General features: G+C 41.5%; 1 protein-coding gene across 1 annotated transcript; it reads left to right on the plus strand.

The window, feature by feature from the left end:
• The first annotated feature begins 12,834 nt into the window (after positions 1-12,834).
• On the plus strand, positions 12,835-16,048 carry avpr1aa (arginine vasopressin receptor 1Aa). The gene is made up of 2 exons (XM_069685868.1): positions 12,835-13,783; positions 14,527-16,048. Exons 1-2 carry the CDS (start codon positions 12,835-12,837, stop codon positions 14,808-14,810), a joined length of 1,233 nt encoding a protein of 410 aa, XP_069541969.1. The 3' UTR covers positions 14,811-16,048.
• Positions 16,049-27,179: the final 11,131 nt, after the last annotated feature.

A 27,179-nucleotide genomic window follows, 5' to 3' on the forward strand; every position in this document is an offset into this window, starting at 1 on the left:
GGAGGGACTGGATTTCTTATTCGATTTAGGTTTAGTAATCTATATTAAAGAGTATTTCCCGTAACAGTAGATTGAAAAGGGAATTGAATCACTGGTGTCTGCATTGGTGACGGCATACCATCCTATATGTGCATGTGTGTGTGTCTGAACCATTCTCGTGTGGCATGCATTGCCCAGTCTGTTTCCTAAAGATAGGCATTGGGAGAATGTAAACAAGCACAAGGATGTTAAGTGATGCTCCATTTAAAGTCTATTTTTGACACTGATCATACGTGCTCACACATTCCCTAAAGATTTCTCTGTACATGTTATTTAAGAATGAATCCTTGAAAATGATCCCCTTAATCGTTGAGAGCACACAAACATTTCCCAGTCCAAATAAGCAGACAAATAGAGAGAGCGATAGAAAGAGAGGACATGAATGAAGACCAGCTCCAGTCATGTTTCAGACATATAAAATGCTCTGCTTGAAATAATAAATTGATTTGTTTTTTTCTGTAAAATCTCCCTCACTCATTAAAAATTCCTGAATCTGCATAGGCCCCTCCCACTATGCAAAACAAAACACGTCTCTGCCATCGTTTAGTGGCAGCTTGTTGAAACTTAGCTAGCTTGAAATGTATTCATTAGCAGTCAGTAATGAGTCTTCAAATATGACAATGACAGTTACAGCTGGCTCGCTCATCGTCGAAGTGGTCGCCATAGGCTGCACATAATGATATGCATAGCGTCACCCCGTCCATTAACGGGATTGGCTCCTTAGGTTTGTGACGTCTCAAACCTGCCAATCTGAAAACGTGTTGTTCAGCCTGTCCTTGGTACACTGCAGTTTAAAAGCAGACAGGCCCAGCCATGGAGATGACTGCTTATGTTGTCCCTGATATGTCTTGTAGCACATGAAGAACACCACATGGAGATGTTTACAAGGTTAAACACTTGATTTTCACTGAAGGGGGGCTTAAAATGATCAAATTTCATTTTTTTCCACATCTACCAAACATGATCAAGGTCCAGTTGTCCAAGAGTAATCTGATCTGATGACAGGTAACAAACTGGATCAGATCTTAGAAATGGCTTGTTCAAAACCTTTGAGTAGGATAGGGATAACTTCAGGATTATATTTTTTTATATTTTCAACATAAATTGCTGTATCCTTACAGTGAGATAGCAGATAAAGTCAATATTAAAGCTAAATATAAAATATTTATAAATATTGGGGGCGTTGGTTTAGCTCAGTTGGTAGAGCAGGTGCTACAGTCAGAGGCCACAGACCTCGATGCCGGGTTGCAGGTTCGACTCCCGGTGACTGTGGTTATGTGGTGCATGTCATTCCCCACATCCTCTGTACACTTCCTGCCCCTTTAAGCTGACCTATCAAATGAAGGCAAAAGCCAAATAAAAAATCTTACATATATATATATATATATATATAGATATGTTTAGAAATATTTCAGAACTGTGAGAAAGCGGGATTTTGGCGCTCAAAGTATGCAGTCTGGTCTGGATTTGGTAATCTTGATCACGCTGATCCAATCCAAGGGTTCAGAATTGTGTAGGAACGGTAGGGATGTGTTCCTACCAATATCCAGAAATTACTGAATTGTCCCTACCAATAATTTTGTCCAAATTAGGCCTACACTTGTTGCCCTTATAACCAGCAGAAGAGTCGTTTATATGAGCCGTCACTACAGCAGAACAACATGTTTCATAATCAGATGACCATTTTTTTGCATCTGTGCTGTCCATCAGCATGCTCTCTCTCTCCCTCTCTCCCTCTCCTTCTCCCTGGGTGAGTGCAGTTTGTTTAAATATTATAAATAATCATATTAATTAGTATCGCTGCCCGAGCATCTTTAGTTACAGTGTGACATTTGACATAGAAACACCTCATCATGAAAGCTTGTGGTATCTAAAGTTAGTACCTGCTGCGAGACATGTCACTTGAGAAGAGACCAGAGAAAAAAAGAGGTCATATACTTATATGATTATATACGGATTAGCTGAAACCTGATAGCAAAAAATGGGATTTCCAAATCCGGATCATTCTGATCAGTTTTCATCGACTGGCTTGACGTTTTTGGGTTAGAGACTGAATTGAGAAAAACAGCAGTGAAAGTTGCTGTCTTCTCTCCGGATGAAAAGTCCTGTCGATGCATCCAAGTTGCAGGAGATGCATGCAAGACGTCTGCTGCTTCACAATTTCCTCTCAGATAATCTGTTTTATAACGCTTTATTTTGCTGTTTGCATTGGAAGTAACTTTCTCATCCACACTGCGTGCATATCCTTTTCAAATGTCTCAGACGAGCCTTTGATGCAGGATTTTATAACACGATCAGGTGTCGCCCAAATCATTTTCTTTCTCACATTTAGAGTCAAGATCAAGGTTCTGTTCCTTCCTCTTCGGATGATGTAAGAGTCTCTCTGTTCAAGGAAAACCTTTCGCTCTTCAAACAGACTGAGATTTTTGACTGCAGCCGCGGTTTCCAGGGAAATATGGTGGTAGCCGTAATCAAACAGAATCATACCTCAAAACAGATGTTCCTAAACGCCGCACAGCCACACAGAAGAGAAGACTGCTTGCTTATAGCGCTACTTTATTAGCTGTGGCAGTGGGTCAAATACAATATATCAGACCATTCATCAGGCACACTTGAAAGGGCAGTCAATCTGAATCACGGATAATTTTTCCTTGTAACAGTAAATCGGATTAAGTACTTACATTGACCATGTGGGTGTTGCCCCTTTGGACGGCTTCTGACATAAGATAAACCTTTCACAGAGACGGCTGTGTGATGTATATGAAACACTGAAATCTGACTGATACAGGTTTTGTAAGACCGATACTGATACCAATTTTAGAAGGGGAAGTTTACTGATGATCAAAATGGCTGATGGATTTTTGAGATGAATAGAAAACTTTTGTACTTAAATTATGCCACAGTACTTTTTCTTATCAATAAATAACTGTATTAATGAATATCTTAGATTGTTATACATCACCAGGTCATGGTTTCAGTGGCTGCCTTCAGGCTGATCCGCTCCCTTAAAGGAGAAGTTTGGTATTTTTAAACCTGGGCCCTAGTTTTGCAAATTTGGGGGTCAAAAAAATGGAACAAAAACTTTTGGAGCAGGTCCAGTAGATGTCCTCCGCCATAGCCGTGACACTGCTGCAATGGCTGCAACATAATCCCCTGGGGCAAATGCACCCGATCAAAGTACATTCTCTAAAAGTGCTTGTTTTTGCCACTGACATATGCTTAGATTGTTACCCCAGGTGTCCGACAACATTACAGAAATTATCCCTACAAAGATTGTCCTTTTTTTAAAGAGTGAGATCCTGTTTGTGTAACCGGAAACAGAAGTCTCGCTCAAGGAGAAGTCTCGCTCTGAAATCCCGCTGGTGGTGAGATGTTACCTGAAGAGGACGGTGGAAACGTGAGTTCTAGTTGTAGAGAGATACTGGTAGAGATCGTTGTGTAGGTGTACAGAGAGTGTAGGTTAGTGTATTTCTTTTATCCTCCTCTGCCTGTTGCCCCTCTCTCTCTCTCCTCGTTCTCTCTTCAACTCTTCGTCCGTATACTCTGGCTCAAATGTCATGCAATCAATCTCACGACCCGCAGCAGTCTGGTTGTAACTCTTGATTTTCCTTGCTGGCGGTCGCTTTCCTTTATAGACTGTTTGCCTTCATCTGAGCATCCAATTTGTTTCTTTTTCTTTGGATTTTCACTTCTTGTTGAAGTTGTATCTGTAGTCATCCATCTTTTCTTTGTTTGTTCAGCTATAGTAGATTACTTTTTACTCGCAACACTTGCAGAGACCGGAAAAGCAGCCGCTTAGTTCCGCCTACCCTCTCTGGCAGACCAACCACTGCTGGGTGATGGAAAACGCGTCACTAACTGGGCGACGCTTGTCATGTTTTCCGCGATGTCGCCACCGACACCCAGTCTGTAATACTGCAAAGGCCATAGGCTCAATCACCATTGTGTTACCTCATGCGGCATGCTTTCCACCAGTCTGTCAAATTGCTGTTGGGTGACATTAGGCCAATCTTTGTTTGATGGCTTGTGTTTCTCTTGATCACATTCAGGAGGTTTTCAGAGTTCAGATCTAGATTGAGCTGGCTATGACCTGAAGAGAGAGATTGATTTAAGGAACATTTGGTGGTCTCTTAATTTTCTGGAGTTGTATATTCGGTAAAATAAGACAAATTTCAATATCGGCACATATCAGTTCATACTGTATATGCTGATACCGATATATTTGCAATAGGCCTATATTGGCAGATATTATCGGTCAAATGATATATCAGTCGGACTCTATAATATACTGTGTGCTTACAGTTTGATATATTATTGCTCATTTCATCTCTGTCTCTAAAGTGGCCTTTTTAACACGTTTAAGTTGGCAACATGAGAAAATATACAGCTGACAGTCACAGATAAGATTCTGTTCTTTTTCAGGAATGAGTTTTGAATAGTTATTTTATAATGAAATCCAAAGCAGCCAGAGAATGGACGATGTCCACAGACCCACAGCTGCCGGTGTCCCCATCAACCTTCAGCAGCACCATCATCAAATAGTGCATCCATCAGCAAAACTGTCCAGAAAGAATCTTTGATTATCTGAAAGCTGCATCGGAGATCAATGACTGAACTCGTTCGCCCTGCTCACCTTTCCAGTCAGGTACCTCAGGTTAAGTCAGCAGCAGGGCGGACAAGAACCAAAGGTCAGAGGTTAAGCCACAGCTAGTGCGTCCATTCCTGCAAACGTACCGATCCACACAGACAAATATAAGATGTGTAGCACCCTCCTGCACACTTGTTTTGTATTCTGACTGCTCAATAACATAATTCGTCCCAGTTCCATCCACTCCCAGTCAGCTCATCCAATGTGCCTTGAAGCGTTCTAGCTATTTTCTCTTCCTGACGTCCTCCTGGCGAGCCTGATCCTCTGAAGGATAAATCTGTCTCATCTCTCCTTCTGTCTGGATTTTTTAAAACCTGACTCAGAGAGGCGCTTAACTGTTCAAACCTCTGTTTACTGACCCTTCACACCTTGGCGTATGATATCAGAACATTTAAAGCTAAAAGTTAAAGCCCCTTGAAAACTGTATATGTACAGAACAGTAAGAAGTTTCTGCAAACTTTCCTGATCCTGGGTTTGAATTGAATTAAAATGTGAATTATGAGCGTTTGTGTCCTCTTGGGAGAAGTATTGACAGACGCTGGCTGTTGAGTGTCGCCAGTGGTTATTTATTTTCGGCTGCCCGAGTTCAGTCTGGGTCGTCTATTTCTCAGCGGCAGTTATTAAGCGTTGGCAGGGGAAGTTCAGCTCCTTATTGATTTAGCACTGTGCTCTGTATTAGAACACAACACAGAGCTGTCAATTAGATATGCCTTTATAGTTTGAGAACTGAATGGACATTTCAGCTAATGTTGCATTTATATGCTCATTAATACACATGATATGGATTGCAAAGCATCTTGTACTACTCACCGCTCAGTGACCAAATGACATGAATTATTTTGAAAAGCGGGACTTTGCTTCCTCCTCTGATTCTGACTCAGACGGCTCAAACACACTGGTTATGGCTGCACAATGTTGATTGCCACTGTTGTGTCTGAAGCCTGGCAGATGTCGATCAAAACGTGATCAACCAGTCCTGAGAAATGGTCTTAACAGCTAAATGAGCTGTTTTTCTAAGAGTTATGAAGGTTTATCGTCACTCATATTTCTGTTTGATGCCTAATCAGACTTTGAACTTCCATCCATCCATCAATATTCTTCCGCTTATCTAGGGTCAGGTCACGGTGGCAGCAGACGTCCCTCTTCCTTGCAACATTTCCCAGCTCCTCCTGGGGGATCCCAAGGCGGTCTCAGGCCTCCATTAAAGGAGCAGTTTGCCCCTGGAAAAAGCCACTGTCAGTCAAAGCTGGTGTTCTCTGTAATCGATAGAAGCAATAATATTTGAAATTGGCGCCATAGCTGTGGAGAAAGTTGTTCGAACAGCTCGTGGTTTCGCCCATTCTACATTCCTACAACACCCAGCATGCATTGCGCCCCTCCCTCTGAAAGGAACGGCCCAGCGAGAGACGCTGGAAATGCTACCGTTTTCCAGTCAAGGACATTGATCTCTGCAGGCAATGGCTCAGATCGGTACAGAATCCGAAACATGGCGTGAATATACCGGTGGAAAATCTTCAGGTCTGCAGTCTACATTTCAAACCTGACGATTTTGAACGAGACATGACATCAGAGGCGGGCGTCCTAGATTGAGGAAGTGTAGCTTATCAAGCTCCCTGGCCTCCGCCCATTTTACGCAATCTGGGTGAGTTTTTCCAGGGTCCATTGGAGAAGCGGATAGGGGCAAAGGCAAAGAGCAAAATTGCATGATAATGGCATTAGCTCCCCTTAATAGCATGCTAGGAAAATCAGTTTCAAGCTGTGGTTCTACCCCAGGGTCTCTTCTCAGTGGGACATACCCAGAAAAGCTCCACGGGGAGGCGCCCAGAAGGCATCCTAATCAGATGCCCAAACCACTTCTACTGGCTCGTCTGGATGCAAAGGAGTAGCGTCTCTACTCTGAGCTCCCTCCAGACACCCTCATTTTGGCCGCTTGCACCCACAATCTCATTCTTTCAGTCACTACCCACAGCTCATGACCATATGTGAGGGTTGGAACGTAGAACGGCTGGTAAATTGAGAGCTTCGCCTTACGGCTCAGCTCCTTCTTCAGTCCCGATGCAATGCCTGCATTACTGCTGACGCTGCACCGATACAACTGTCAATCTCACGATCCATTGTACCCTCACTCGTGAACAAGACCCCGAGAACTCCTCCGCTTGGGGCAGCACCTCTCTCACCACCTGAAGGGAGCAATCCGTTTGAATTTTTACTATTTAAAGCCAAATGTCCAGAAGCTTTATGTTATCTAATTAAGCATTGGCTTAAACCAAAATGGAATTAATGGTAAAGAGAGATCTGTTAATGTGATACTAATGAACCAGATGCCGGGACCAGACTCCCATGTCCATGTGAGAGCAGATGAAGCCATCATTACACACAACACGTGGACGTGCAGTCCGCCTCCAGCTGAGGAAATGGTCCTGAACATCTTGACTACTCATTGAGAAAAGGAACAATTAGGTTCAGGCCGACTTTTGTTCTGTTGGAACCAATTATCTACGGCACTGTGAGAGGAAAAAAAACTCCTTTGTCCCTTTTTTATCAGCTCGTCTTGTTAGTTTAGAATCACAAATAGGTTTCAAGTCGAGAGAACACACTTATTATAAAATGTCTTGTATCAAAATGTGTTAAAGAGGAAACATCGCAGCTCCATCAGGTCTTTGTAAGTTACCACAGAAATCACTTCCTGAACAGTCCTGTCATAAATCTCAGCTTTGTGGGAGTCGTAACTTGCAGTTTTGTTGAAATTGAGTGCATCTATTCATCTCACATGCAATCCAGCATGTAATGTATTTTAGGCATGGAGTTTCTTTCTTTCCCAAAGTCATTAAAAAGCCTCCTGCTGCTTTCTAAGTGGTCATTATAAAGCCTTATATAGCAGGTGTAGATAATCGGCATTTCTCTTTTTATTGTTTCTTGTCTCCTGTAAAGCCTTTCTCAATACTTCACTGTCCTTGTTGTGTCGTGAATTATTTCACAAAGCCCTTGTACATATAAAAAAGATGAAGTACAGTGTTTCAATAAAAGAAACCAATTCTCCGATAACCTTTTTCATAGGCCTCTCTAGTCTTTAAATGAGAGCACCGAGACGAGGAGAGCTTAATCTGAAGTTTTCATTATGACTTGTACGTAGGTCCGGGTTGCATAACCCCGTGTGTACTTGGTACGGATTTTCACGATTATAAACCTGAATGTCATGTTTACTGAAGCTCTGAGTTATCATCAGCCCCCAAGCCAACAGCGAGCATGCAAACCTACATATAAACTTACATAACAAACGTAATATTGCCGGCCTGTGCGGAGGTCCTGCTGATTCTCATATCTTCATCCATAAAGTAAACGGATAATTAAATGTCTTGTTTGACTGGATCTTCGATTGTTTGTCTCCCAGACAACTGCAGCCTCTTCAAAGATTTCTGCTTGGAAAAAAAAAACCTTAGCAGGCTTTTTGTCTTTGAATAAAACAGTTTTTGTCATATAAGGAGCATAATTAACAGCCAGTGTATTATATTGCATGCTTTTTTCATGATAAAAGCCAGACAGAACAAGGGAAGCATGTGCACTATGCAGTTGTAAAAAGCAGAGATTCTCCGTATGCATGAGATTACACATGACAGCAACATAAACAACATTTTAATCCTCAGAAATGTTCAACTTTTAGCAACTTTCTGTTGTGTAACAGATCATGCAAACATCCTTGCTGACATATTCCGTGAACTAAAAGTTTCTGAGACGTGTTATTGAAGAAGTATGTTTACATTTCGGTCAACACATAATGAAGCAATATCACACGAGAGGGAGTGATGTTATCCTGAACATACCAACTCAACCAGTTCCACAACATAAAGCCCCCCTCCAAGTGTTTAACCTTGTAAACATCTCCATGTGGTGTTCTTCATGTGCCACAAGACATATCAGGGACAACATCAGCAGTCATCTCCATGGCTGGGCCTGTCTGCTTCTAAACTGCAGTGTACCAAGGACAGGCTGAACAACACGTTTTCAGATTGGCAGGTTTGAGACGTCACAAACCTAAGGAGCCAATCCCGTTAATGGACGGGGTGACGCTATGCATATCATTATGTGTAACCAATGGCAACCACTTCAGCGATGCGCGAGCCAGCTGGAACCATCATTGTAATTTTTGCAAACTTAACTGACTACTAATGTTAACGTTACTACTACTAATGACTACATTTATAGCTAGCTAAGTTTCAACAAGTTGCCACTAAACAATGGCAGAGACGTGTTTGTTTTCGGGACGGAGGGGGCGGTTGGGAATGTGCATAGTGGGCGGGGCCTATGCAGATTCTGGGATTTTTAATGAGGTTGAAGCAGGAGGATTTTTACAAGGTAATTAAACATATTTTGCTGAAAAAACATATCAGACACAATTTATTATTTCAAGCAGAGCATTTTATGTCTTAAAACATGACTGGAGCTGGCCTTTAACTGAATCTGGAACCAGTCAATCAACCAGTGAAAAAAGGGTCTGCTGTGCGGTACCAGCTTGTTCAGACACAGTCTGCTGTGACGTTAATCGACAGTATTCACAACACATGGCTGAGGCAGAGTGATACACGGAGTGAAAAGTCCCAGTGATGTTGTTCTCTAGATTAGCACTCATGGAATGCTTCTTGTCCAATCAGATTACTTGGCTGGAACAAACCGTTCTATAAATAAACTTCATAGAGATCTGAGGACGGTTAGAGAAGGTACAACTGAAAAATTATATGCTTTGACTTGAAATTCTCCGGATATTTCGACTAAAACTTGTACATTGAGGATGTTTCGGTGTTCACAAAGCATCCTGGTTGGAAATTTATGTCACAGAAGAAGATTCTCCCTATGCCCCAGGATAAAACAGAAAACTTACAGAGTCTCGGGGGGCTCTTATAGAAACTTAAGCCCGTGAATAAAGGGAATCAACACGGAAATGATTCAGACCGACTGCTCCGGCTACTGGAGACACAACATGCATTCCCATGATTCCTTGGCCCAGACACACTGTCCGCAGTTTAAAGCGGTGAACAGAGCCTTCATGTTCTTACACTGATGAGACAAACCAAGCCTGGAGCTATAATAACAGCTCAGGACGTCTCCAGTGAACGTCTTCAAAAACAGGAGATGAGAGAAACACGGTTCAGTCCGGCGTGAAGACAGACATCCGCTATACTGTCCTCGACCCCCCCGGGACAAGACTGTACCAGAGTGGATAGGGGGGGTAAAAATCAGTCACATAACAGGGTTGGAGGGTGGTTAGGTGGTCAACAGAAGCCCACGGCTGCAGAAACGTCCCTTTGCTGGGGTTCTGATGGAAAGATTAGCAGAGGCTAACACAGGGACAATTTAGCAAACTTTATTAAACCACTAAGCTCGGTCAACCGGCCAGCAGGAAACTTTAGGACGGGGCCTCCAGTATGTACCGCTCACTGCAAGGGCCATCGGAAATGAGATGTGAACACAATAAAGATAGCTCTCCTCACTATCAGCACATGGATCAGATGAGCTGAGGAGCTGCCGGATACCCTCGGACGGCTGGCAATTATGTACCTTCGCAATGGAAACTGTAATAAGCAATTAACATTGTTATGGCTCACTTGGAAACTGAGGCGCTGAAGACAGAAGTGCAGGACAAGTGTGCATTGGAGGAGACGGGAAGGATGGAAGCTGTAAGAGAGGCAGAGAGAAGACATATAAAACATGAAGTATAAACGGCTGGTTGGTAATGTCAAAGTTTCTCTTTTTATTTTTTAAATAAAATCACTTTTCAGAGTCCTGATATTCTGACAAAGTGGTGCTGGTGTTCTGAAAGATTAAGTATTTCGTATTTGTGCTTCCATGCTACTGGGTGTGTTCAATAAATACAGCTCCAGCTCAAGTTGTGTGAAGCCTCCTGTGCGATCATTTACAAACATAACTTCACGAGATGTTCACTGTGAAGCTAAACTTCACACGTTCCTCATTTTAGTGAAGGCAGCTGCTCTTCTGATATTTATAACATTTAGGCTAACAATAGTCTAAAAGTAAGACTTTATTCTCATAAAATAATGACTTTATACTAGTAATATAGCGACTTCCTTCTCGTATTTTTACTACTTTATTCTCGTAATATTACGACTTTCTTCTCGTAATATTACGACTTTATTCTCATAATATTACGTCTTTTTTCTCCCAATCTCTATTTTCTTTTTTCTTTAATGGTGCCCGACCGCTCCGTCGTAAAATCAGGACCGAGTAAGCAAGACATCGTTCCTGACAAGAAATGTTGCTCACATTGACTCAGTAACAGGAGTGGACGAAGCCTCTGGATCCAAAACATGAAGCCAATGCAGAAACATTAACCTGCATTCTTTCTTTTGTCTAACAGAGGGCGAAGACACGGGCTGGAAAAGATGTCAGATATGTAAGTCTATATGATAAAAAAACTACTATTATATAGAATTCATAATTGATTTTAGGAAAAACGGTCTGAAACACATTTATTCATCGAGAAGATGTCCAAAAAGTAGATACATAAAAGTATCTCTGAACAGTGTTTGACTCTCAACTGAAGTTTGGTGAAAACACAGTCAGTTGTGAAACCAGGACAACAAAGACTTCATTTGATGTGGAAGCTGAACTCTTTAAGTGTCTCTGAGAACATTTTTATGTAGCGTTTCTCGTTCTTTTATTGAGAGTCTTTTAATCTTTTGTTTGTTTGTCTGTGAAGGACAAGAACAATCTGAACTACATTGTTAAAGTCTGCTCCAAGATTGGTGACTTGAGCTCCCTCTGGAAGAAACGTGCGGTCCAGAAAGCATCACAAGTCAATCAGACCACATTCTCTCATCTGAATTCTCTTTAATACCCTCAGGGCGGCGCTATCTTGCCCCGCCTAGGAGAACAAACAGATACTCCAACTCTTTTATTCCTTCTGTTATAAGGCCGCTAAATGCTGACGGCAGTAATTGATTTTTGGAATGTTCCTATAAACGTGTTCTTATCTGTGCGACCTGCGTGTCTGCAGCCATGCTCTGGTTCACAATCCTTGACCTGTTGCCACTGTTGTTTGTTGACATGTTGTTTATTTCTGCCGAGATTGTGTCTGTTTTGTGTTTTTGTGTTTATGTGACTCGGTAGGCTGTAAAACTGAACTGCCCTCTGGGATAAATAGAGTTGTCTCAAACTGAAACTACGAGCTTGCGTACACATGGTGCAAACAAACACACTCAACCCCTGATTTGAAGAGTATTGGTGCTCAAAACCAGCTTTTAGAGTTTTAAATTTTATTTTACATAAGAAACACTGAAGCTGAATACATCCAGCCTGGTTATTCTTTAAAACTGTTCATCTAAAGTGTTTTGCTTAAACAGTCCATCATTGCACAACGCTCTGCAGAGGTGACCACAAACAACATTCCAGTGTGCTGATCAATGCAGTCCTGTTTGAGTAAACGCAGATTGACAACAAAAAACAACTTAAAAATAACTTCAATACTTCAAAAAGTACTAAATCTTTCTTGGAATTTTCCATTTTATTTGTGCAACTTTACGCAAAAAAAACTGCTTTCTAAACACGTGACAAACACCATGAGTGCGAAGAACTGTGGTGATGTGGAGGTTGTGAACACCATTGTGAAGAGGCAGGCTGCACACTGCAAAAAAATATACGCCGCCGTATTGATTAGCTTAAAAATGCCGGAAAGTAAAACAAAAAAGAAGTAAAAACTACCGCCACTAATTGACGTATTTATTTCTTGTTTCGTCATATTTCCTTTCACAACAGGGCTCCAGAGTGAGTACATTTAATTGAATTTTCGATGTGCACTGGAACATTCTAATCAAATCATATTACTTAATTAAACATGTTTCATATTTATGTCATGATTTCCAGGGCGCACCGATTTTCTCTGAGGAGAAATGTGTTCTGGGACTCATGATTACACCAAATGACTTTACAAGGTGTTTTATTTTTTGCAGTGTATCCGCTTTACGCACACGCTGTCTGAAATTTGATTCGAGTTTAAAAAGCCCGGAGAGCGGCCACAAGTCAGAGAGCAGCGTGTTCCTCAGTGTGAGCATCAGGTAGCTCCATATACGGATCGGACAGGCACTTCACAGCCCCTCTGGCACTGTATCTGCTAGGGCGCACAGAGGGGCAGTGCCATGCACACTCCAGACTATGCGCTGCTCCTGAGCGGAGGGAACCATTCTCTGGCTTTTAGCCCCACCGATGACCTGACGATGGGGACGCCTGGAAACGACACCGTCCACGCGAACGGGTCCGATCCGTTTGCGCGGAACGAGGAGGTAGCGCAAATCGAGATCATGGTCCTGAGCATCACCTTTGTGGTTGCTGTGATTGGGAACGTGAGTGTCCTGCTGGCGATGCACAACACCAAGAAGAAGATGTCGCGGATGCACCTCTTCATCAAACACCTCAGCCTGGCTGACCTGGTGGTCGCCTTCTTCCAGGTGCTGCCGCAGCTCTGCTGGGAGATCACCTTCCGCTTCTACGGTCCAGACTTTCTCTGCAGGATCGTCAAACACCTCCAGGTGATGGGGATGTTTGCGTCTACCTACATGATGGTGATGATGACCCTGGACCGTTACATCGCCATCTGCCACCCTCTGAAAACCCTCCAGCAGCCCACCCAGCGCTCCTACATCATGATCATCTCCACGTGGATGTGCAGCCTGGTGCTCAGCACTCCGCAGTATTTCATCTTCTCCCTGAGCGAGATAAAGAACGGCTCGGAAGTCTACGACTGCTGGGCGCACTTTATCGAGCCGTGGGGCGCCAAGGCGTACATCACCTGGATAACCGTGGGCATCTTCCTCGTGCCCGTTATCATCCTCATGATGTGCTACGGGTTCATCTGCCACAGCATCTGGAAAAATATTAAATACAAGAAGAGAAAAACGACGGCTGGTGCTGCGAGCAAGAACGGGCTAATTGGGAAGAATTCAGTCAGCAGCGTCACGACGATATCCAGAGCCAAACTGAGGACTGTGAAAATGACTTTTGTGATAGTTTTGGCGTACATCATCTGCTGGGCGCCGTTTTTCACCGTGCAGATGTGGTCTGTGTGGGATGAAAACTTCCAGTGGGCTGGTGAGTTCTGAAGAAATGTTTTAATCATTACATTATTTACAAGTGTGGCAGCTTTATTAAGGAAGTAGCATGTAGTCTAAATAATAACAGCATAAAAGGAAGCACTTGGTCACTTGGCACAAAAAACGCACCGTGCGTAAACAAAATTCCAAGTGCGCACAGCCTTTACGCACGGATTTAATCGTCAAACATATCCAAAAATAATCAAATAAGGCATGAGTGAATAAAACTTCTAATAAAAAATGACAAAAAGAAATGTGTTTACACTGAACTTTTGTTTACATGCCACTTCATCTGCATAAAACAGACAAGTGCAGCACTAAGAGCCTTCAAAGTTGGCTGCAGAAACTGCATTTGTAGACGTTTAGTTTTATACCCTTTAAAATGTTTTCAACCTTAAAATAAAAATAATGTAATTGGGTGATAAAGTTGCGCTTGCTTCAGGTTCTTTTGCTTGTTGAACTTTTTCTCAGACAAAACCAACATGCCAGCAGACAGATTGCTTCAGCGATATAAGGGAAATGACACTTGATCCAAACAGGCTTAAAGTAAATCGGATTAGCAAAGGAAACTAACTTTTTGAACTTCTGAGTTTGGCGCATTTTCTCCTCTTAAAGACTCAATAGATTTTACATTTCACCATCAGATTAATCGCATTAGCCAGGCATTTCTGCAGCCTAGCCCGTTCCAGATGTTTCGCAGATTGATCATCCTTTTCCTCTCTCTCTCTCTCTGTTCTCCAGATTCTGAGAACACAGCGGTGACTCTGTCTGCGCTCCTTGCCAGTCTCAACAGCTGCTGCAACCCGTGGATATACATGATCTTCAGCGGTCACCTCCTCCAGGATTTTGTGCACTGCTTCTCATGCCTCCTCAAAATGAACCCGGACTACAAGAAGGAGGACTCAGACAGCAGCCTCCGCAGAACAACGCTGCTGACTAAGATGACCAATCGGAGTCCTACGGGCAGCACGGGCAACTGGAGAGAGCTGGACAATTCTCCCAAGACCTCCATTCAGGCAGACTGAACAAGCAGCCAGACAACTCTGTTTACTGGGACATAAATGAAAATGATGCATCAAAGTTATCATGAAGAATGAACACATCTTAACTCGGGGCAGTACTGACAGTAATTAAATGCAGCCCAAACCATTAAGAAATCAAGCAGTTTGCACGAAACAGCAGCCAGAGGGATGTTGAGAATTAGCAACAAGGACAGAATATACGGACACATTTATGGTTTAAAATGTTGTTTTCCCACACAACCTCAGCAAAGAGGTTAGGAAACATCTGGACATTGCAAAGTTTACATAAAATACACCATGTTTTCATATCTCCACGGCACTAGATGCTAACTGCTACATCTTCTAGTTGAATCTTGAAAAATTGGACAGCTCTAACTGGTCAGAATGATTTCTTTCAGTCCCTGCATGATTCTGTTTTTCAATGTTATTCACAGAAAGCCCCTTTCCAGAAATACTGATGCTTTTCATAGTGGTTATGTCTCCCTGCGGTGCCGCTAAACACCTTTCCTGGTAGAGTGTCTGCAAAGATAAAAACAGAAGAGCCGGGAGGTTTGTGGTGGTGAAAAGAACTCGATCACACCGCACGTCTCTAAATCGCTGAGGCGTTTACCTCATCCTTTGTGCTTAGCTCTCCTTGTTGTTGTTGTTTCTATCAGAAACAGACTTTAGTGGCTTATGTTAAAAAAAGCGCTTTAACTTTACACAAAAAGAGGCTTTAGGTTTCAGACATAAATCTGGGCCTTTCCGCATCCACCTATTTCATGTTGTAGCAGGCAGTCCTTTGTGTTGATCCCTACAGAGAGGCTTTCATTCCTGTTCAGCTGTGCAGAAGGGATTCCCTTGAAAATAGCAACAAGTTCACCTACACATAAACACACATTTACAGTGTGGTGGGGATTTTGATGAAGTGAGATTGGCCACAGCTGGAGGAGTGTACCTACGGACCCGCAGACCCCTCCCACGGCTTCACAAAATGTCGAGAAGTTCACACATTCCACACACGCTACGTCAACACACTTCCTCTTTTTCCCCGACATCCTGCACCGCAGCGGGGGGTCTGATGTGTGGCTCGACTTCCACTCCAGACACAATAACAAGTTTTCCACATTAAAGTGTTTACAACGCAGTAATGGTTCTTGGACATCCTTAAAAAAGATGTGTGTTGTGTAATATCAAGCTGTGTTGTATATTTGTACATAAAAAGGCACTTAAATATCTGTAAATAGAAGTAATATATGTAAATCTGTTCAACATGAGTTGTAATTGTCTGTAATGGCTTGTGCACATGGAAAATAATGTAAACATACTATAAATATATGTTGAAATATACATGTTGATTCACTGAAGGCCACGCTGGCTCTTTGTTCTGTTTTCACAGCCACAGCTCATTTCACTGTTTATGCTTCATTCAGTCGCTACACGACCTTGAAATCTCTGGTGTTATTGTTGCTGAAGATTGATTGAGCAATTTTGAGGCTTATTTCGTATCTCAAGCCAATCTAAGCACTAAGAACCTGCCAAGATCGAGGATTATGCAACAGTGAAGATTTAAAGTAATGTGAAAAAAGGAGTTCTTTTAATGGGAGGCTTTTAGTCAAGAAGCTGTCAATACCTACAAAAGTCATAACAGACGATGTAAATAGCTTAATCTGTTACTTAAAAATATATTAAATACAGCTGTTTGTGTAGTGTAGTGCTGGTTAAAGTAAAATCATCGCCAGTTGAAAATGGTTAAACTTTTGCAACACCGCTGTATTTGTCAGTGACGCTTCTCCCTCACCGACCAATCAAAATCAAGAAGGGGCGGGACTTCAGATATCAACTTTGTCAACAACAATGGCGAAGGAGAAGCTTATCGTTTCGTATTTTCTAGGGTACAATTTCCAGGAGTAGAGCTGCTGCTAACGCCAGGACGAGATTCATTTCTCACATTTCTTTGAATAAAAGCAGATATTAAGCATACAAAATGTTTTAAAACAGACTTAGTGGTCACTACCAACGGAAGCATAAGTGCCGCCGGTCAACTTTTGTAACCTAGCAACAGTAAGTGCCGGTGAGAAGCGCTCTGAAATTGAGATTGTGGACGCAGGCCCCAAAGTTGACAATTTAGACTTAGAAATGACATTTTAAACATTTAATATTATGACAGTTAGAGAAATTTGCCTTTTCACTTTTACTTTCTTACCTTAAAACACTTAGATAAGATCAATACTGCTCATGGTGTGTACGTTTAGTTTGATGCTACAGCATGCAGCTGGTTAGCTTAGCTTAGCTGAGCATAAAGACTGGAAACAGGTGGAAATAGCTAGCTAGGCATGTAAGAAGGAAACAAATTCCAATTACCAGCACTTCAAAATCAAATTTATTTACATGCTATATGCTGATTAATTAATCAAAAACTAAAGTTTAAACATGTCAAATTGTGATTTAAGTGGACTTTATATGTTGAACTTTTTCTTGGCTTGGAGTCTTTTTAAAACGTGAGCCTTAGACAAGCTGGTAGGTCGATTTGGTTATCCTAGGATAAAGTGCTCGCTGTACCTTCACATTGACCATACAGAGACGGAGAATGGTAATGATTTTATCATCAAACGCTCGGCAGAGGAGTGAGACATATTTCCTGAACTATTTCTTAACAGGAACTTCTCTTTCCAGAAACAACGTCTCTGTTTTTCTCCAGGAGCACACCGTGAACGGTTTTAATTGGTTTCCTTTGTAGAAAGTCGTTCCAAAGAAATCGGTTCCAGCAGAGCTGTATTCAGAGTAACATTGACACCTTTCCTGGAAAGATGTGTAGCAGTTAAATTTTCTTAAATCTTATTTTTCAGTACTCGAGCAACACAGACAAAACTCCATTCACCTCCTTTGTATCGGTGTGGTGCTATAAATCAAAGAAAGGGAGATGTCTCAAAATCAGACTACATGGCTACAAAACACTTTGGGCAATGTGACACTGTAATTGTCCGTCAGACTCCACCAGTAATGCAGCCTAATTTCATTTGATTTTTAATGATATTACTGTCTAATAGAGTTAATGCGTTCCTCTTTTTCCATTTGAAAATGTGTTACACCTCTTATGAAATCATAACTGTGTAATGTAATAATGCAGTGATATTACTTCATTCAGGTTTTGCACATATTTGACAATCTAATGAGCCTCTTATTCTGGTAACGCACGTCGTTCTGCTGATATCGACCAGTTTTTGAAGGCTCCTTGTTACTAAAGCCTCACATCCCCGCTGATCCTCTGCGGCTCCACTTATCTCTCACCATCTGACCTTCTAACATAAGAGTCTGGTCGTCATATCAGAGAGACTTATGGGAGTGGAAGTCCTACAGGAAATTATATTAGTCGCTCAAATAGGGAGGAGAATGTTTTGACCTGCCATAAAGGATGGAGGTGGTCATGGCCGGCAATAAAAAGGGGAATAAAACAAGCATCAGCGATCCGGGCTGGTATCAGCTGGGATTACGCAGCCATGTTTTTGAGTTAAGGCTGCAGCTCTAATGCACATGTCTCAAATCCCCTGTGTGGAACCTGCTCTGCATCTCGTTAGACATGTCAATCATTAAGTGGCATGCGTCTGAAAGGGTGGCCAGGCTAACGTGATCCAGGCTAAGGTTGTCAGTCAGAGTCTAGACCAAGCAAAAGCTGCAGGAGGCAGTGATCAGATTTCTCCAGAGACATTAAAAACATTATGACTCAAAGTTAGGCAGCAGGTGACCAGACAGATGTCATAAAACAGGTAGCACTGCCACAGAAGAGGCTCTTTGTGCCAGTTCAACACTGCATTTTCTGCTAATTAAAAATAAAAAACCAAACTGCAATTTATCTATTTCTTCACTGGTTAAATTGTCTTATTCTGTGACGACACAGGAAGGAAAAAGGGACGCGCACTTAGACTAAACGGCCTCCTGTTCGCCTCTACTCAGCTGCTAGTTAGACAAATGGAGCGAGAAAGATACATTTGTCAGAGAGGGGTCTACTCTGTATGGTTGCCAACATGTGCAACAGCCTGTGAGATTTCCAGGAGATACAAGCTGCAAACGCAAAAATGGTGCAAATGGCAGGCCAGGGGGGGATACCACAACGCAGGAATTGTTGTTATCAAGGTCACTTCAGGGTTAATTTTGAGTTTTCAGTACGACAAAGATGGCTCACTTTTTACCGGGGTTGATCACCATGGTAACTTGCGCTGAACTCCGGAGCAGGTTATGTCGGAGACAAGAGATCAACCTGAACTAAACACCACCTACTGACAAATCAGGTCTTTTGATTCAGGAGCTGTGAGCAGTTCGTGAGAGGGAGGAGGGAGGGAGAGAGAGAGAGAGAGAGAGAGGTAAAGCACTGCTTTACCATACGATTTGCTTTACTGATATACATCTACAACAGAGACTGATAAAAACTGAAGCCTGAAGTACTTTTGTACTCAGAAAGATATGATGAAATATGAAAGTAAGCATTCGTACAAGGACAAGGAGTCGCTGAAGTTACCGACGGAGCGTAGCATCGCGCTGGAAAGGGGGCGGAGATTAGCGTGTCGACCCGGGTTCTCTGTTCCCATCAATGCCGATCAGAGCCGAGGCGATAATTAACAGGATCTGAATGCCGATTGTAACCTTTCACACTAAGCATACAAGCTGGGTGTTTTGACCAGGGGGTCTAAATCTGTCATTAACGCAACAAAAATACATCTGTGCAGCGTATTAATAAATACGTTACATTAAACATATTGCGCTCTAATGATGGGGCAGTGATATTCTTATATTTACACATTTACTCACTCTGCGTTTTAGTCTGCTTTATGTGTCATTTCTTCCTATCTTTCTAAAATTATAGTTTGCTCTGAGTTTGTAAAATATGCCGATCAGCTGACGGCAGACTTGTCCGTGTTTGGATTAGTCATTTCCTCCAAACAACGGCCCTTGTATGTGACTGCGCTCATAGAAACCCTGGGTTGACTTGATAACCAGTGTTGTGTGAGCGCTCAGCGTGATTGCCTTTGTCAGGTTAAGTGAAGCCAGATCAGGAAAAGATACACTGGGTATGTTAAACTCGCTTCCTAGAATAGGCCCCGGGAGTGTTTCTGCTGTTATGACTTGATATGCAGCATTTTGCTGTTGCACTTGTTTTCAGGGTTTGTGTCTGTTTGCATAACACTTTTCTATTTGCTGCACGTTTCTCTTGTTAGCTTTGTTTCGGACTATTTACAGCCTGTTTCTGCTAATAGAAATCTTTCAGGCCTTTGCAGCAGGTTCTCATTTGTCCACCAGTGTAAATCTGTGAAGCACAACAACAACACTTTCATATTCTCTGCATGTTTTTCATGTATCAATACCGCAGGCGTAAACACATGGAGGGAAGTGTAAGATGGATACGAAGAAGCAGAATTGAACAGATGTCTGAAGATGTCTGCACTCGGCCTCTGCAGACATTGTTCTCAAGCATCACTTCACACATACTTCACTCTCTCGCCTCTCTGGCTTGAAACGCGACCACAAGCATCAGTTTGGGTTTCTCCTTACAAGCAGTTCTGTAGTAGCTGAAAGACGGCTCAAAGAGACTTGTTTTTCTCAGAGAGTTGGATTGAAGATTGCTAAACGGGGCTCCCTCTGATGCATTCTTTAGAGTAGAAAAACATTTTGATCATGCATCGACGGGGGCCCGAGTCTAAGAAGATCCACGCTTCCTTTCTTAGTGAGAAAACAACACCCATCCTGATTTCCATTCAGGAAACGAGTCCTGTTTTCTGTCAATCTGGACAATTGTGTCCACAGCTGGCTTCCCTCCACCTGACACCCCGCTGTTTCCTCAACCTATGGACACCAACAGCCAACATAAACATAACAGTCTCACAAAGTGTTTACAAAGTCACTTTTCAGGGCTGAATTAGACCAAAATTTGTGGGTTATTAGTGGATTTCACATAAACATGTCTTTAATACAGGAAGTTCTTTCAGCAGCCTGATCAGAGGACGGAGATGAAACGAGGCTCTTAAGGCGATCAACCTCCTTTACATGCAGCCTCCCCCTTCCTGCTCCATTGTTCTCCTTCCATCGGCCTTGAAAAGAACACACGTTTCTATTTAGTATTGTGTTGTTTAATCACTCCCCAGAGGTCATTCACTTCATGCAAACAAGCAGGTCTAAACATGCATGAGATCTGGTGCCCAATCAAACGTTATTGTCCGAGAGGTATTGCATCCTGGAAGTGTGAGGGAGGCTGAAGAGGAAGAAATGTATGGAGCAGCTGGAATGTTACCCATAGGAGCAGTTTCAGAACAAAGAGGAATGACAGTATATTCACAATTTGAGCCCTCCTGTGGTGAGAAATACCTCCTGATGTATAGCTTGTCCAGGTCTCCTGTAACATTTATCTATCTTACAGAGATTTGACCTTTTCTGTGGTTATATAAACTGTTTGTCCATTATCTACTTCCACTTTCAACTGTCAGCATATCTTTTTGGTCGGCTGAGTGTCTATAAGTTATTGTTTCCTACCAGCCAAGGGTTTAGTTCCTGGTATTTTGTAGCCGAGGTCTTGGAAAGGGGGACCAGAGGAATTTCAATCCTAAGTAAGATTCATGACCATGACAAGCGTGACGTGTGAGGAAAAACATACAATTTACTTCTGAAGGAATAAATAAAAACCAGAAACACTAAAACAAAAACAATGACTGAAAACTAATAAGACAAATAACATTTTCAAAATTCAATACGCTACTCAACTAAGCAAACGTGTTGAACACAGCATCTCAGTGGGCCTAAAGTAGAGATTATGTTGAGACACTTCTTTTCCAAAAGTCTGAAACCTTCAAACTTTGCCTGTGATGTTACAACTTATTGATATACTACCGACTCCGAAACCTGGGCTGCTCTTTTCCCCACTGCCAGAAAAAAAACCATACATTATATTTTGGACTGAGGAGGGACATGTTTTGTAAACCTGCAGAACACCACAAACTATAGCTAATATAAATCACACGTTAAATATGCACTCGATGATTTCCATATGCAAAATGTCAACATGTTTTAATCCAGAAGTTGTTAGCATGCATGCTTAAGTTTGCACAATATAAGAGGTAGCCTGCAGCCCTTCTTTAACAGAATTACTTTACACACTTTAAAATGGTTAATATGCCTCCGAGATAACATCATGGCTGCCTGAATCAAAACAAAAGTTTGTGATGTAAACACGGGGCTAAAGTAACCGCAAGGACTTGACACAGAGGTCGTCAGGGTGGATGGAGTGCGAGTTAGAAAAACACAAAGTAAGTTGCTTAATTTGGGCATGTTTGTTTCTCACAAAATATATTTAATGCTAGAAAATAGCAGCACATAGAAGTGTGCATTTTTAGGAGACAGGGTGGGAGTCTGAGATGTCCCAAAATATCCAGACTGAACAGAAGAGTTACCACGGTATGTTTAAATTGAACTAGCTGAAGGTTCGAGTGTTTACAACTTAAGCCTGTGGTTGAAATATGAGGATGAACACGCAAACTTCTGCATAATCATCCATCAGAAGTATTCATTATGTGCGTGTACACACAACAGTTAAAGTAGGAATTAAATAAAATGTAGAAGTGTGTGAAATGTCGGACACAGCCCTTCTTTTCTAACTTTAGAAAGATAAAAGGTCGACCTGCATATCCTTAAGTTAGCAAACACCTTTAGGTAACATGACCTTTTCTGTGTGCCACCTTAATGTCACCGTTCCTGCACATCATTTTTGCATATATCTAACTACAAGAAACACAGCCGGTTTTGAAGAACGGAGAGGAAAGTAAGTTGTCTTTCCAATCTTAATCCATCAAACAGATGTATGCCCCGGCTTTACATCACAGCGTGTACCTCACACAGCTGTAGGCATATATATTCTAAAGCCTTTTAGCCTGGTGTCTCAAAGAAGTGGAAAGGTCACGCCATCACCTTATTAATCAAAAATGCGCTTTGATGTGCCGCAAGATCACAGCACGGCTTCATATGGAGGCTGCACACAAGATGATAGACCCGCGCTGTGCACATCCGAACCAGGTGGGAATCAAAGGCAGAGCAGGGGAGGTGAGAAGACACTGACGGAGAGATTGTGATCTTCTTTATCCAGCGGCTGCATGACGTGTTACCTGTGTGTACAGAACATACGCAGCACAAAGCAAGCGTGAAACCAAATGATATATTTGTGCCCATTGACGACACTCCTTATTATGCTAGGAATATTTTAAAAACTGTGTGTTGATTTCAAAGAAAACATGATAAGCTGTATTATTCCACATGCAACTGACTGACACTCACACACAAACACACCAAAACCACTAAACTATGAGTGGCATGCGATGCCTTCACAGCGGACTTGTTGCCTAGAAACTACCAGCAGGTTGAATTGGCCTGGTGGACAATGATTAATGAGGAGTCAGAGCAACAGTCCCCCGCTCATGCCCGCAGGTTAGGGAAACACTGACCTTCTGTGATTGTGAAAGCCTTGTTTGTGAACAGTAATGTCACCAGAGGAGAGAGATGAGGTGTTGCTCGTTTTTTTGCCTCCCCGCCTGGTTAATGTTGCATGTTCCAGAGGCGAGCTGTTGGCTTCTGAGGAAATGTGCTCTCTGCGGTTTTATCACAACTTCTCATCTGTGGTGCTGTGTTGGGCTTTGAACACGGGGATGTGGCTGAATGTCAAGTCCAAAGCTACATTGATGTTGTGTCCAAGGAAAACGTCTCTTTTAAAAAGGGAAAACAGCTTTAAAACATTGGATTTATAGCTTCTTTTTTTACAGATATCCAATATTTTCCAAGTGTTTTTTTGACCAATATCCGACACCAATTTATGCACTTTTTCTTTTCTAACCAACTACAGAAACCATCGAGTTTCTGCTACAGTGGAATCAACATGCAAATCCGTATTTAAGTTATTATTTTTTAGATGTAAAACATTCATCCATTATTTATACCGCTGATCCTGTTCATGGTCGCTGTGGGCCTGAAGCCGATCCCAGCTGTCATTAGGCGTGAGTTGAGGTACACCCTGGACTGATCATCAGTCAATCACAGAGCTGATATTTTATTTAAAGTCTTTATCTGCAAATGCCAATGATGTGCTGATATTATTGTGCATCCTAACTGACTGGATGTTTACTTGCTTTGTCACAAAACAGTGGTGACAATCTTTGTCAAAACTTGACTTTACTGTAAGATTGGTGTAGGTATCTGTGGTAGGAAAAAGAGGTTGACAAACCAACAAACACACTTTTTAAAACTTTAAAATTAAGCACTTATTGCTAACAGCTCACGATGCAGATCTGAGAAATAAGCCTCTTTTTTGTATCCTCCTTTTTGACTCCTAATGTACACAAACTACATGTGAGCAAGTTCTATATGTCTATATTATGTCTATAGTATTAATCTATAACCAGCAGCTACATGTTTTATGTTTAGTTAAACACAAATCCCACACGTGCAATTTGACAAACAGCACTATTATCACCTGTGTGTGGTGGGAGAACAGCAGCCCACCTCCTGTTCTATCAAATAAAGCTTCAGTCTTATCTCTTTGCTGTGTGAAAAAACACCACAATAAAACGTGACCTATTGGGATGCGCTGTTAATGCGTCACGTGCTTACTTCTGGGGATCTGCTTTGTGCCGCAAAATCAAAGCAGTAAAGATTTTGCATCTCAACTCTTATTAACATTACAGGTCTTTTTTGTGTTCCCATTATAAAGTTACAGAGACATTAATGATTCTGCTCTCTATACAGAAAATGCTAGGGAGACTTCTTCCTCATCAATATGCATTGATTTTGTACTTTCATCAACACCTTACAATGTCTTCATAATGAGGAGCTGCAAGTCCTCTGTGATTACACATCGACTGCTATATCAATGCTGTGTGCCAATCAGGCACACCATCATGATCGCACAGTGACTTCGCTAAAAAATGGATGAGTCAAGAAATAAACTATTTTAAAGACTTTATCAAATTTACATTATTAACAAGTCCAAACAGCTTAACTAAAACATGTAGTTACCCCCCTCAACTTACACCTCACACTCAATGGGACTGTTTCCTTTTGCACCAAAACCTGGAACACTAGATTCTAAATTATATATAATTTTTCCAATATTGTTATGAGTTTGCAATTTTCATGTAATTTTCTCACCTTTTCTTGCGATGGCTTTCTATTTTTGTTTGTTTTTCATAATTAAAAATACAAAAACACATTATAAAAGTCATTATTTTTGATGAGGCAGGAATTAGGGTTACGTTTCCTGAATTTTGTTTTTAAAATTGGATGAACCACCAAAGTTTCCTCTATTTTATATAACAATTTCATACAAGGTCATGTAATGCAATTATATCATGTTATATGACTAGAGAAACTAACTGATAGCACATCACAGACATTTTTGATGCAATAAGTCCCTCTACAGTACTGCAAAATGCCCTGAAAAACAACACAAACACGTGCAGAACCTCAACATATGTCCTGTTTTTCCATTGGCAGACACTAACATTAACTGTGCAGGATGAAGCGGTTGTTTACCATGATGTGGTGGGGAAAGCAATAACAGAGACAAATGGTCAGAGCATTTGACCACCCCGAGCTTAACCCTCTGATGGGCCAGATGGGAAAGGAATCTGGGCCCACTGACACCTATAAATCACACAAGCTCGCAGTTCAACACCAGCAAACACAACCTGTTGGTCGCGTGCAATGTTATTCCTTCACTGACTCACACACTATGCAGGTGTTTGGGTTATGCTATGCTTTAACATCACGTTTATGTAACAGACAAGCTGGCCCATGTGCATAATTATACATGCCATTTCTGAAGGCAACACACGCACACACATACACACAAAGAAATGCCTTGTTTTAGTGGTCCACTAAGGTTTTCCCTGAAGATCTCCAATTACACTGGTGCCATCTGCTGGCCAAATAATAGAACACACGCAGAGGGGTTATTTCTATTATTTGATAATCGTTGGCCTGCATCCAGTTGTAAAAAAAATAGCCATATACTTAAATAAAATACTACTAATACGTTGTTGTTGTTTTTTATATTAAGCCAGCTTTTCAATCATGGCGTACAATGTCCAATATGAATCTATGTCAGCTAATTATGAAAGGACATGAAGCCAGTATCTTTTAATGTATGCAGGTTAATTGAGATTTGTATGAGACTATGCGGTCCCGTCATTGGTTGTAGCTAACATTAGCCCGAGGCTCACAGCACATAACAACAGTCGCTTACTTTTAGCTCTCGATATTTACTTACAGTTTAAATGCAGCTTGGTCCCACAGTCTTTCTTCCTCATCCTCTTCATCGTCCTCATTATCCTGCATTTGTGGCAAGACAAATGTCTCCACCATGTTAGCATCCTCATTGTTGGATTTAGCAGTCAGTCACAAATATCATCCACGTTTTCTAGCGGTTAAAGAGGTGAAGCGGCCCATAACCAGCTGATTAGCTTCAACACACAAAAACGCACGAACGTATTATGTTTCACTGGGTTCGGAGTTTATAGAAACTCCTAAATTAGAAACTGCTAGAGTAACGTTTGTGTACATTGTCCCGCACCTGCAATCGAATACGAATCAACCAATCAAATCGCCAATCAAAGTTCAACGTCATCATCACTCGCGTCACTTAAACGTCATTACGTAAACTTAGAGACTGGGTCGAGATGACATTTTTTCAGCGTGTTAGAGGCAGAATTAACAGCAAACTATTGCTTGTAAATGTACCAGCACAGTAAAGTGAAAGATGTAAGGCAGTAACTGAAGTAGCAGTAGTATTAGAAGGAACAGTAATATCATTTTGATATAGTATATTATTTTTTTTAAATAAATTAGAGACCTATCTTTTTAATTTAGGTTTGGAGTAATACTATAGCCTTAGTCAAAGTATCATCATTGTTTATCATTATCCTTATCATTATTATATCATTGTTTTTACAGTAGCTTTATCTCTGGTTACTATTTCATCTCACTGATTACGTTTTACTGATTTTTATTTATTGATTTCTGACATTTTACTGTTTTTACTTTTTAGTCTTCCAAAATTGTATAATTTGTAGTCAATTTATGTTCTTATTTTCTGCCTATCTGTTCTTATGTGTATAACTTTGAGCTACATGTTTGTTCGAAAGATGCCATATAGGTAAATAAAGCTGAGTTGAGTTGACTTATTATAAGAGATTGTAATTCTAGCTGAAGTTGGAGTTGCAGTAGCAGATGCAGCACTGTACATGAGTGGCCAAGCAGCTGCTGATGAGCCACATGCAGCTTTTTGCCCGAATAAAATTGGCTTTATAATTTTAAAATTTTGCCTTACACCAATATGAGATCTATTTGAAGTTGGCAGAACAAAAC

The sequence above is a fragment of the Semicossyphus pulcher genome, unplaced genomic scaffold (genome assembly GCF_022749685.1).
Source record: "Semicossyphus pulcher isolate SPU_LCO1_2020_fin unplaced genomic scaffold, fSemPul1.0.p SCAF_8, whole genome shotgun sequence".
Lineage (NCBI taxonomy): Eukaryota > Metazoa > Chordata > Actinopteri > Labriformes > Labridae > Semicossyphus > Semicossyphus pulcher.

Excerpts from the sequence above, each read along its gene's own strand:
- avpr1aa (XM_069685868.1), top strand. The coding sequence starts at position 12,835 with ATGCACACTCCAGACTATGCGCTGCTCCTGAGCGGAGGGAACCATTCT. Across the intron at positions 13,784-14,526 it reads TGAAAACTTCCAGTGGGCTG|ATTCTGAGAACACAGCGGTG; the intron begins GTGAGTTCTGAA and ends TCTGTTCTCCAG.